Genomic DNA, 13,360 nt, shown 5'->3' with positions numbered 1-13,360 from the left:
GAGTGCATTAATGACGTGTTAGACATGGCTCATCTTAAGCATGGACATGGCTTCCATCTTCTCATGGAAAAATCAAGTTGGAAGGATGGGTAATATTTCCAGTGTCTTATTCTTTCACATCATCAGAGGGCTGAAGGAAAACTAACAACTCCATTTATTAGGCAGCTTTGATAAGTGTTTATGTACAAAGAGTTCGGTGCCCATTAGCCCTGTACACCCTCTTTAGCCTTGGGTTTGTATTGACTCTGACTCTTCTCTCCTTATTTCTTGTTTCCAAGCATTTGCTTTTTATCACTGCAATTGCTGGGACTCCAACTTCAAGCATATTTGACGTCATTTGATAGAGTATAGTAATCTAATGTTGAAATTGTGAGCCATCTGAAATGAGTTACTTCTACAGTATCCAGCAGATGTTGCTGTGCTGCCCCTAAAATCTTGGTCTATCCCAGCACACTTTTGTTTGTCTGTGGCACCCTGGGGTACCCAGGACACAGTTTGGGGATAGTGGCGGCAGACCAAGGCATGGCATAATACTGGGCTTGTAGAACTGTGGCCGGGGAATTGACAAGGCATGATAACTTCTGAATGAACATTTAGAAGTGAAAAACTGGGAGCAGACAGAACTTACTTTCAGATGTTAAACAAGGGACCGGAGGGATAACTCAGCAGGGAAAAGAGCTTGCTGGGCAAACACAACAGCTTGAGTTTGTACCTCAAAGCTCTTGTGAGAAACAAGACATTGTGATTTGTGCTTGTGATGCCACGCTAAGGAGACAGACACAGATGGACCTCTGAAGGTCACTGGCCGTCCAGCAGAGATTTGTTGGTGAGCTCCAGACCGGTTAAACCCTGTAGCCACAAAGCATAAAAGATGGGCAGCATCTGAGGATCAGCACCTGAGGTTGACCTCTGTCCTCCACATGTATCCACACACTTGTATATACCAACCGGCATACACACTTGCACACTCCCCCCCCACCCACCCAACACCCTCCTCTGGTCTCCATGCAGCCACTTGTTCCATCACCGTCCACCTTATCCCCTCAATATGGGGTTTCCTACTCACTGAGTCTGAAAGTAGCAAACTCCAACAATCACCCTGTCTGTGATCTAACAGTGCTTGGGTTACAGGCTCATGTGGCCATCTCTGATTCTTTACGTGGATGGTGGGTCTTTGAACTTGGGCTCCTACCCACGGAGTCATCTCCCCAGTGCCCACTAGGATTGCTTGTCTATGGCTGTGGCAACAAATATGATCACAAACTGGGTGGAGCAAAGCAGCAGAAATGGATTCTTTCACGGTCCTGGATTAGGAGTTGAAAGTCATTGTGTCAGCCAAAGTGCTCCTCCCTGTGGAGACTCAAGATGCCAGTGCTCTTTGGCCTCTTTTGGCTTCTGGGGCCTGGCGATGCTCCCTGCAGCTGCACCTCCCGGCGCACACGGGCTCCTCTTCTTTCTGGGTCTCTGTCCTTTCCAGTTCTGCCTCTTCGGAGGTATTGGATTTAAGGTCTAGTAGGTGAGTTCGGAACGATCGTATCTCAAAACCCTTAACCCAATTTATATCTGCAAAGATCACTTTTCCAAATAAGGTATCATTTGCGGAGTCTGGGCATCAAGACATTGAAATAGCATGCTGAGGGCATTATTTAAACCTCTGTGCTCAGGGACAGAGATGCATGTGAGACGGTGGGCTTGGAGGGGCTAGAATGACTCTTGAAGACCTGCGTTGAGAAGCAGAGAAAGATGGGTCTGAATCAAAGGATGAAAGCGAAGTGGATGCAGAGAGAGAAACGAAGCCCCAAGAGAGACAAAGAAGTGCGTGCCTATGGCGTGGTTTGACTTCCTGGGTCTTGGTACAATCTTCCAGGGACATGGCTGCTCCAGGACCATGGCTGTCCTACGTTCCCCAGTGTAGTCAAGTTCTTCAGCAAACTCATTTGGTAGCTTGAATGGGTTCCTCTGCTTTGCAGCCAAGAGGATTAACTAAGCAAAGCAGAACATACAAAAGAATGTGGAGGTCGGGCTCAACACCGCAAACCTCCCACTTCGTTAGCAATCCTCTGATGGGAGCCGCCCTCTTTTACAGAAGTGGAGACTGCAGCACAGAGAGTTCTGAGCAGTGACAGATGGCAGAATCCGCATCATCTCTGTAGTAAGAATAATCATGGCTCCCATATTGAGTAACTGCTTTGTTGTCAGAGTTTTGTACACACTCACCTCTTAAGATGCTTTTTATGGTTTTCTTGGTATTTACCTCCCAAGTTCTCACCCAGTTCCCTCTCTTGTGTGGATAGGCATTGTGGGATGGAGCCCCCCAACATGGCATATGTCTTACTTCACCCTTTCTGGTCTGAAGATGGATCAAACCTTTTAGATTTCACCTCTTAGCAATAGTAAAACACTGGACTCCTGTGCTGTATCCGACCCAAGCATGGTGTTTCTCAGGAGTCTGGCTAAGGATAAAGTCTGCATCCTTCCGATTACACTCTTTACTTAGGGGAGATTCAGGTGAATAAAAACCATTCCCAAACTTCATCTACTTTTTAATTCTATTGAAAGACCTGGATAAATCCAGATCGCTCTAGCAGGAAAAAATAGAGCCAAAAATCTAAACAGGGAGTTTCCCCCTTGTGATTATCATTGGTATTTTTGGAATACTCTGTTTCAGGAACTAGCTGATTATAATCTTGAGAATAAGCTTGAGAAACAAGGAGTTGCCCCCTTGTGATCATCACTGGATTTTCGGAATTTTCTATGACGCCCTCCCGACCCCTTTTGGATTACTGGGCTGTAGTTTCTTCCCTTAAAAACCCCTTCTCCCAGCTACTCGGGGTTGAACTCCTCCCCTGCGTGGGTTATGAGTTTCAGCCCCAGTGCACTGGTGCCTGTCAATAAACCTTGTGTGATTGCAACAAGGACGGTCTCTCGTGAGTGTGTGTGTGGGGGGGGGGGATCGTGTTATCCCGAGACTTGAGTGAGAGTCTCCCTATATCAGGGGTCTTTCACCATCATCAGCCTTTGGTAAGATAACTCTTTCCATCTGAGTGGCTTTCTGGTTTTGTGTTTGTTTTTCCCCCCCGCCTGCACGCCTGCCAATCTTTCTGGTGATAAGAACATCATTCAGTTCAGGCTTCTGTCATTGTGCATCAGCTGCAGATGGCCCCTGAGGAACAGGAACCTCGGAGTGCCACTGTCTGATCCTCCTAGAAGACGCAGAAATCCCTCTGGGGATGGGGGGTTGTCTAAAGTCTGACGCGGAGGTGTCCTTCCACTTTCCGTAACTCATTTCCTCGCCGGAGGAAGAAGAGGCGCTTCAGTCTCTAACATTACACAACTACTGTATTTTTCAATATGAACACAGTTCTGCCCGTATTTAAAGTCTAGCTTGTGTTTCTTATGTAACCGTTAAGTCAAACTAATGTGGCTTGTGGGCTGTATTCATAAAGCAACTTTATCGCAGCCTTTTAATATCTCCTCAAAGTTTCTCCGTGAGGCAAATGATTTCCCTTCCTGTGGATAAACACAGTCAAATGCCAAGACATCTCTGGACCCTCCTACGTGTAAAAACAGTCTCCATACCATTTGATTGAAAGTTGTGAGCCAGGAGCGGTCGCACATACCTCTAATTCCAGCAATTGAAAGTAGAGGAAGGATGATCATGAGCTCAGGGTCATCCTCAGCTACATAGTGGATTCAGGACCAGCCTGGGCTACGTGAGATACCCCCCCCCCCCAGCAAACAAAGACTGTGTGACTTCTGTTTGACCTTGAATTTGCTGAAGACAGGAAATGTAACGGGGAAATGAAAGGGTATTATTAGTCGGGGTCTCTAGTGGAACAGAACTGACAGCTATGTACACACGTGTATATGTGTGTATAAAGGGGATTTATTAGACTGACTTACAGGATGCGGTCCAGCTAGTCCAACAATGGCTATCTACTGACTGAAAGTCCAAGAACCCAATAGTGGCTCAGCCCACGAATCTGGATGTCTCAGGTGGTCTTCAATAGATGCTGGAGTCCTGAAGAAGTAGGCTCGAATGCCACTGAAGGAATGGACTTGCCAGAGAGAGAGAGAGAGAGAGAGAGAGAGAGAATGAGATCAAGCAGGCAGAGAGAGAGAGAGAGAGAGAGAGAGAGAGAGAGAGAGATTCCTTCTTCCATGTCCTTTATATAGTCTACCACCAGAAGGTGTGACCCATGAATCTTCCCACCTTAAAAAAAAATCTGAATTTAAGGCAGATCTTCCTACTTCAAATGATTCAATCAAGAAAAATCCCAGCAGCTTGGGTTTTAGTTAATTCCAGATGTAGTCAAGATGAGAAGAATAGCCATCACAGGGGGCATAGTTTATTCTCTCTCTCTCTCTCTCTTTCTCTCTCTCTCTCTCTCCCTCCCTCCCTCCCTCTCTGCTCACTGATGTCTTAGTGCCCACAGCTGGAAAACTGTTTTCTGGCACTTCTTGAATTGGAGCATGGTAGGAAGGAGGGGACAGTAAGAAAGTTGTTCCTTGTCTGACATTTCTGTGGTTAAGGGCTGCGTCGATTCTTGAGAGTTCTTCAGGGAGCATACCCCATAAGTAGGAAACCAATAAGAAATGAGGTCAGATAGGCCTCTTGACTGGCTGGTTCTTTGCAGCTCCTGGGGACTTGACAGTGCCTTCAAGATGTCTTAATATTTGTGCTTCTCTGACAAAATTCCCAAGACCAGAGAATTTATAAACAACAGACTGTACACACAATTAATTTGTGTTTATTTTCACAGTTCCAGAAGATGCATTGTTTTGGGAGAGCCAGATCTCTGCTACCAACATGTCCTGTTTGGAGGTGAAGAGTATTGCATCCTCTCCTAGCGGAGGGTGGAGGGGAGAAGGGGGAACTTCCTCCCTGAGCCCATTTTTAAGACTACTATCTGGGGGCACAACACTGGTGCGGGTTTGGGGGGCTGTTTCATTCGGCTCTTTGCTGAGGTCTCTTTGTCCCATTAAGGTCCCCTCCTAGAAAGGACTTAAATGGACCGGGTACAGTTTCTGGAGTAGCCCACGTCTTGTACCACTGAATGCTCACATAAAATGAAGAGGGAGTGGGAGGGGTGGGGTGAGGGGGGAGAGGGAGGGTTGTTTCCAACTTAGCAGTTCTTTCTCTGCTCAGCTTGGGGCGACTCATGGGCTCACCTCTTGCCCTTCAGGGTTTGACAGAGGTGTTCAGAGCCAAGCCTACCGTACCCTTGCATAGTTTAAACTCCTGCGGGCACCACGGTTTACGTCTGCCTCAGGGTCTCCTCAAAGCCCTGTTGTTTTGTCTGGAGTTGTCAAGGATATCAGGTCTCAACCCTGTCTGAGGGAATCTTCCCCAGTGGTCCCTTTCTGGCCCTGTGCATGCCCAGTATGTGTGATAAGCATGAGGAAGATGTCTGCCTTGTTTTCTTTCTAAAATACTGGTCGAATTCCTAGATTTGAAATTTGCTATTCCATGCGCCAAGCCCCAAATGACGACTTTTAATATCAAATCGAGAACTCACTTGTGTATTCAGCTGACATGAACTTCCTAGAGGAAAGGCACTGTGTTCAAATGCACATTTAAGGCCAATTGTATATGTATTTTAACATCTAAAAGCCATATTAAATCATGGAAAATACAAGTCAAATTAGTTTTAATAGCAGTATATCCAACCTAGTATATCTAAACCATTGTCATTTCAATGTGAAGTCCATATTTTTTTAAATTAGCAAAGTGTTGTGGGAACTCCTTTAGCCAATAACCTTTAAGATACCGAGGGATTTTTCGTTCTTTTGCTCAAAGTCTTTATGACCCTAATTTACTTCTAGTTCACCTTCCAGTTGGGACCAGACACATATCGAGAACTCAGGCCCACAGGAGCCACTGGGCTACAAGTGTAAGCTGTGGTGGCCATCTCCCCAGGCAGAGTTGACGTCGGTCTTGACGGCTTTTGTCAGTGTCGAGACACAGTAGGTCTTCTACACTTGTGACCCTGAATTGAGATGTAACTGAAAGAATAAAGAATCTACCAGAAGGCTGTAGAACAGCACTCAGTGTCTAAATCACCCAATTCTGCACACAATTAATTTACCAATATAGTTTGTGATTCATCTCTTTCACAGGCCTTCAAACTCCCGCAGGCAGAGGTATTTCTCTTATTCTCTCCCACACTCCCGCAGTCAGCCCCTGAGTCCTGGTGCTGTGGCCTGGAGCTTCTTGCAGCCAACAAGTATTTCTTTGGTGTTGGTCTTGGACCAGTTACAATTCTAGTACACAATCTGTGCTGATGGAGCCCACAGGGGAAAAGATGCTAACAAGGTCTGCAAAGGAAATAAACAGGGTGACGTGATAGGATGTGACAGGGACAGGAGCACCGGATACTTGAGACGGGGGAAGTTCTGCCTCATCACATCTATCACTGTCCTTCATGCCCTCTCTGCTGGGGCCTCGCTGACCTCTCCTTTTCTGGACTGACCATACTCATGTCTGTGGCACGAGGAGGGCGGGCCCTGATTCCGTCCCAGCCGCCCGGCTAGCTCAGTTGGTAGAGCGTGAGACTCTTAATCTCAGGGTCGTGAAGTCTGCCTTTAATGTCCTGTTTCTGTCACATCTTGCTTTCTCCTTGACTTCTCCATCATTTTTATCTTCCCATACTCCAGCTCCTGTGCTGTCTCCTCAAGGAAGCCATCCCTGACCACCCTGTTCAGCGATCACCATGCTCCCCATTCTCCGTAATTTGACCACAGTATGCACAGCACTAGCTGTGTGTGACCTTGTGTTTACCAGAAACTCCCCGTGAAGTAAACTGGTGAAGCCTCCTTGGCAGTTACAATCTTTCAGTGTCTAGAATATTCCCTTGATAACTAATATTTGATCAATAATCACTGATCATTAGATATGATTTTTTTTAACTGAACAAGTGGTGGAAGATCACTAGTTATTAAAGTCTTTGGGAAGTGTCTTAAGGGTCAAGTTAAATAAATGTAGATAAACTCTGGGTAGAACACCACTTTGTTTTCTGTCTCAGAAAAGGAAGATGGGCTGATCCATCTGGAAATTCCTCTTTCGGGATGATATGGGCTTTTGACTCCTTCAGCACAGAACTGGAGGACATTCTTGGACCTCTAGAGGAGGTCAGAGGACCACAGGATAAATACTCTGGAAATGGGGGTCTAATGTATCATGAAGAGGCAGGAGTTCACGGATATCATGTGAGAAGTGGCTTTGGAAACCCGAGAAAGGTCTAAGAATAGCGTTGGGATGGGATTGAAATCTGTGTCCCAAGAAACCGTAAATAAAAGGTATTGCTTCGTTACCTGGCGGTTGCTAGGGGCGCCGGCCTTTTCCAATCATCGCTTCTCTTGCTAGAGTGTGCGCCACTCAGTGGTTGCTGTGGCAACAGATGGCAACAAGATGGACCCGGCGGTGCAGGCAAAAGCGGACCGCAGGAGTTGCCGAGACTGTGAGTTTAGACCCAGTCTCGGCGTGGAGTGGGGTGTGGGATTGGCGTGGGATTCTGGGTGCGCAGAGGTCACTGGACCTCTCAATGGTCTTGGGGTGAAAGAGTGGAATTATGGGGACTGTTGAGCTGTCCCCCTGCCTGTCCTTGGTCCCAGTGTTCACCTTGTTAAAGTTATGGGATCTTTGATTTCTCTTCTTGGGATTCCCGCCTGGAAGCACCGGAAAGGGGGTAACCTCGCTTCTGACTTCAGCCTTGGGTAGATCACTTCCAGTCTTTCCTCCATAGTAAAATGGATGGCTGGTCCTTGGCACTCCTTCAGCTGTTTTTGCCCACCTTCTCAAAATGACCCCGAAGATCAAATGCGTGGTCAATTAAAAAAGAGAGGGCAGGCGAAGGGAGGGGAGGAGAAAGAAGAAGAAAAAGCGGGAGGGAGGAAAAATACTCAAGCGTGCTTTACTTTTGCGGTCTTGTGACAGGGCTGCCGCGGGTGACCGGGTGACCGCCTTTTCATGTTCGTGCTTCTGGCTCAGAAAGTGCCTGCCCCACGGTTGGGGCTAGGGACTGGCCCTGTTTATGCCTGTGCCCCTCAGAGCTCTGGGTTCTGTGTGTGCTCGAGTTTCTCTATCCCCGCCTCTGTTGGTTGTTTCTTTTTCATTTCGGAATATTACAACCGCCTGCGTGTTAACCTAGACAATTGTTTTCAGTTTTCCTTATTTTTACTTTAAGCAACGGAAGCACCACTTCATGTCTACGACTAACTTTGCTTTTCAGGAAGATTGTTAAAAGCAAAACCTCCGTTCTAAATGAGCGTACACAGTGTATTCACGGGGTACTGTGTTAGAATCAGACTTTAATTAAGGTCAAAGTTGAAAACAGTTAAAACAAAAAAACAAGGGCCAAACTCATGCAGCCATAGAGACACCAAAACACTTTAAATGTGGAACTCCTAAAGGAAATGTTATCAAATTTATTAATAATTTTTCCATTTGCCGTCAAAAACCAGTAGAGGGTATGTGGGCTCACCCACTGTGACCTTTTTTTTTTTTTTTTTTGCATTTTGGGGTTCTCCAGTTCACAGCAGTTAATTCCAGGAGAGCATTGAGGGCTTGTGCATTGTCCGCATGGGGCTCACCCTTTGCTTGGGGTGGGGTTGGGTTGGGGGAGCAGGGGTTGATGTCTGTTCTTTCTGTCATGTTCTCAGACCTCTGTGACTTCTACAGTCTGCACGGCTGTTCCTGCACTGTGGTCACCTGCACAGTCAGGTACCTTCATCTTTGCTTTATGGCCCAGGCCCACCCCTTAATAGACCTGCAAAGAAAATCCCAACTATGTTAAAAGTTTCCTTTTTTTTTTTATTTTCTGATACATCTAAGTGTGAGCCACGTAGTCTTCACCATCCCTATCTGTGTGGCTTGCCCTGAATACTGATCAATACTTGACATGGTTATTCTTTATTCAAGACTTCTGATCTGTCTTTCTGATGGGAGGAGAGTGGTGCCTCCCCTGACAAGTCAGATCAAGCAGTTTGTGACAGTTCATTAATGACAGCTACTCTAACGTGGATCGCCTGTCTTTTAAAATGTAAATGTCCTTTTTAATATTTCCTCCCAGTATGTTGATCATAGTTAGATTCAGCTGTGAACTTGACACAAACCTTTATTTAGCTGGGAAGAAGGAACCTCATCTGAAGAATTGTCTCAATCAAATTGGCCTCTTGGGCATTTTCTTAATTACTGATCAGTGTAGGCGGGACCAGCCCACTGTGGGAAGGTCTGGGCTGTAAAGAAAGCTAGTTGAACTGGGCAGTGGTGGCACACGCCTTTAATTCCAGCCCTCAAGAGGCAGAGGCAGGTGAAATCTCTGAGTTTGAGACCAGCCTGGTCTACAGAACAAGTTCCAGGACAGCTGGGGCTACACAGAGAAATTCTGCTTTGAAAAACAAACAGACAAAAAAATAAAACAAAAAATATAAAGAAAGAAAGGAAGGAAGGAAGGAAGGAAGGAAGGAAGGAAGGAAGGAAGGAAGGAAGGAAGAAAGAAAGGCCAGTGGAGCAAGCCAGTGAGCAGTAAGCTGCGCTTCTCCCCAGTGCCATTTTCAGGTCTAGTCCTGCATCCTTGCTGATAGACTGTAGCCTGGAGGCCGAATAAACCCTTCACTTCCTAAGTTGCTTTTGGCTAGAAAATTTGTCACAGAAACAAACCAAAGTGTTGTGGAATATTAATTAAAGAGACGTTACATTGTTTTATGCTGTGGAGTATTTGTTTAATGATGCAAAGATGTGTCGCATTCTTTTATGTTGCATTTGTTTAACTCTGTGAAGCTGGGTTACTTTGCCTGTCTAAAACACCTGATTGGTCTAATCAAGAGTTGAACATAGCGAAGCAGGAGATAGGTGGGGCTGCAAGGCAGAGAGAATAAATAGGAAGAGAAGTCAAGTGGAAAAGGAAGAGATGAGGATGCCAGGGGCAGCCACCCACCCACACAGTCAGACACAGAGTAAGAAGGAAAAAAATATACAGAAATGGAGAAAGGTAAAAGCCCAGAGGCAAAAGATGGATGGGATAATTTAAGAAAAGCTGACTAGAAACAGGCAGGGTAAGGTCAGGCGTTCATAAATCAGAATAGGTCTCCATGTCTTTATTTGGGAGCTGGGGGGTGGGCCCTGAAGAACAAAGAATAAACAATAACCAGCAACACCAAGCTAGGAGAGTGTTCCTAGCTATTTTTTTCCATCAAGTTGCATTTATCCTAAATAACAACAAATAAATGATAATTGTTTTTCTGTGGGCCTATAACACACTAGTTTATATTTATATAGTTTTATATTTATTTATATTTATATAATTATGTCGTACTACTTTAAAAGTCAGACTTATTGACATGTAATCTATACTATTAAATATCTCCTGTTTGTCTGTAAAATTCCACAAGCCGACTTTAAAAATCTAAAGTCGTGTGATACTACAACTCACCACAGTATATAGAATTAGTCTGGTGGCTCCAACAATCTTCTTGTGTCTGGGTCAGGTAGTCCTCTTTCCCCACTTCCAGCCCGTGACTGTCGTCTCACTTCTGATTCTGTACTCTCCAAATACATGGAACCATAAACCTGCAAAGCCTTTTGTCTGGTTTGTCTTATTTAGAACGTTGCACCCGAGCTTTCCCCACGGTGTTGCCTGTAACAGTAGTCCCCTTCCCATTGCAGAGTATGCTCCATTGAGTTGGATATACACGGTGATGGGCATTTGGGTCGCTCCAGTTATTTGCCTGTTATGAGTAAATAAGTCTGCTAGAGTCATCTATGGGTATTTGTATTATTGTATTTAATTAATGTTTTGGTAAATAACTAAAGGGTAGGTGGGTTTTTATTTAGGCCACCAGCTTGCCAAAAGTGACATGGAGACTTAAAATTAATTTTGAAAGCTTGGCTGATAGCTTAGGCTTAATTCTAACTAGTTATTATAACTTAAGTTAACCCATATCTTTTAATCTACATTCTTTCACGTGGCTCAGTTACCTTTACTTTGTAAGGCCCATGCTGCTTGCTCTGCATCTCCTGGCACCTCCCTTCTTCTACCCAGCATCCTCTCTGCCCCCAAATCCTGCCTAGCTATTGGCCATGCAGCTTTTTATTGATTGACACATCTTCACAGTACACAAAAAGATTATTCCACAACAGAGAGCTTTCTGGGTTATACTGTAAATATATGTTAATTTTACAGGGTTTCTCACCACATTGTCCTTAAAGTGACTGTACCATTTTTCATTTCCACAAATGCAACGTCTGAGTTTTGCCTGCTTTACAGCCTTGCCAATCACGGCCACTTTGTTACTCTCAGCTATTCTTGTGGATGTGAAATGCATACACATCACAGCGTGTGGGGGGGGGCGGTCAGACAAGAGCTTCCAGGAATGGCTTCTCTCCTTCCTCCATGGTTCTGGGCGTTGCCAGGCTTGCATAGCTTTACCTGGCTGATCCCTTACATCCACTCTCCTATTTTAGTTTGAATTTGCATTTTAATAGATTTATGACATTGAATATGTGTTTACCTTTTGCTAAACCATTGTTAAAGAAGCTCACTGATGTTCTTTAGTTTATATAGTTGCCCCATATTTTATTCCCTTATTTGGTTCTTTTTAAATTGAGCTGTAAGAATGTAATTTTATGTTTTGTTATATATAAGTAGAATTTTGGTTCAGAATTTGTCTAGACTATATATTTTTATAGAGTTGCAGGTATTTGTAAATGTACAGTAGCTTTTGAAATCAGGTAGCTTGAGTTATTTTTCAGAATTGACCTGGCTTTTCTGGCTTCTTTGCTTTTTCATCAAACTTTGGATTACACTGTTGATATTTGTTAAAAGTCCCAATGGGACTTTGATTGGCCAACATGTCACCACCAACAATTCTTTTGTTCTAGCTAGATAGAGGCCATGACTAAGCATGGAGAAGCTCTTTAATGCTGACCCCTGGAAGTTTCCACAACTTAGTGGTGAATGCTGTCTCAAATAGGTCAGGAAGAACTAATGTCTTGGAAATATTGACTCCTCCAACAAAGTGGATCTCCTTTTATGTAGGACCTCATTAGCTCACTCAATAATGTTTTGTAGTTTTAAACATACAGCTTTAATGCATATTTTATTATCTGTATATTTATGATATTGATTTTAACTTTCATTTACATTTTCACTTATTCTCTCTCTCTCTTATTTTGTGTGTGTGTGTGTGTGTGTGTGTGTGTGTGTGTGTGTGTGTATCAGAAGTCAGTTCTCTTCCACCCCGTGGGTCCTGGGAATCTAAATCAGGCCTTTACCCACTGAGCCATCTCCCTGGCCCTTCATGATAATTTCCATTTTTTTTCATTTTTTTTCATGATAGTTTCCATTTTTTTATTGCTGTTTATCAACTTTGTGCTTGAAACTTTGCTAACGCATGATATTAGCTTTAGTAGATTTGGGGATAGATTACATTTTTTAAAAGTATTTTCATAATGGCATAGAGTAGCAGAAGAATTTTGGTCCATTGCACTGGTACTCAGATGCTCAGTTAGGGCAACATCTGCAGCCTCCAGTGCTGTTCAGGGACTGCCATAAAGCAAGTGTCTCCAAATGCAATATTTTATGAAATTTAAAATAATCATGAGAACCCCCTCCTCAAAAACCAACAAGAGCAACAAAACAGAGCAGAGGCAGGGGGATCTCTGCATGGTTCAGGTCACTCTGATCTACAGAGTGAGTTCCAGGACTGCTAGAGCGACACAGAGAAACCCTGTCTCATAAAACAAGAACAAAACCAAATCATCATGAGACATCTTTACACTCAACGTTGCTATAGACCCGGGTCCTCTGCAAGAGCAGCCAAGTGCTCTTAGCTACTGAGCCGTCTCTCCTGCCTACACTGAACTGTCTTTTCTGCCCTAGACCTGCTTTTATACCTAACATCTTCCACGCTTTCTGTCCTTCTTGTGCCTTAGTCCTCCCACAGCAGCCACGTTTTTTTCCACCTGCGGTACAGCTTTAGGACTCCTTCAGAGGAACTACGCTAACGTGTTACCCTCTGGTTTCAGTTTCTCTGGGGGTCTAACTAGAAGGACCCTCCTCGGAACCGCTGGAGCTTATTGGAGCTCCTCCATTTTCGTTCCCTTGCTAATTTTCTTTATCATATGCGTTTTTCATGGTTCTTTTGACGGCATCCTATCCTTGGGGTGATGACTCACATTGATTTGGGGAACTCAGCCGTCCATTTTCAGAAACTACTTCTGTCTTGTCCTCTTTCTTCGCCTTTCCAGAATGTTAGTGGCATTGCTAGGTCATTTTGCTGCCACCTACACATCTCTTAAGCATCATTCTTTTACCTTTATCATTAAAAGAGAATTTCATACACATGTATACTGAAATAT

General features: G+C 44.4%; 1 protein-coding gene across 1 annotated transcript in view; it reads left to right on the top strand.

The window, feature by feature from the left end:
* Nucleotides 1-7,390: 7,390 nt before the first annotated feature.
* Hydin (HYDIN axonemal central pair apparatus protein) overlaps nucleotides 7,391-13,360 on the top strand; it is a 337,184-nt gene continuing 331,214 nt past the window's right edge. Inside the window, exon 1 of the mRNA XM_048437266.3 lies at nucleotides 7,391-7,460. Coding sequence (XP_048293223.3) covers nucleotides 7,412-7,460 — 49 coding nt within the window. The 5' untranslated portion in view covers nucleotides 7,391-7,411. The remainder of the gene's footprint in view (nucleotides 7,461-13,360) is intronic.

This window comes from Myodes glareolus, chromosome 22 (genome assembly GCF_982192425.1).
Source record: "Myodes glareolus chromosome 22, mMyoGla1.1, whole genome shotgun sequence".
Taxonomy (NCBI): Eukaryota; Metazoa; Chordata; class Mammalia; order Rodentia; family Cricetidae; genus Myodes; species Myodes glareolus.
Note: the sequence above shows the minus strand (reverse complement) of the source record. Positions and strands in the feature narration are given on the sequence as shown.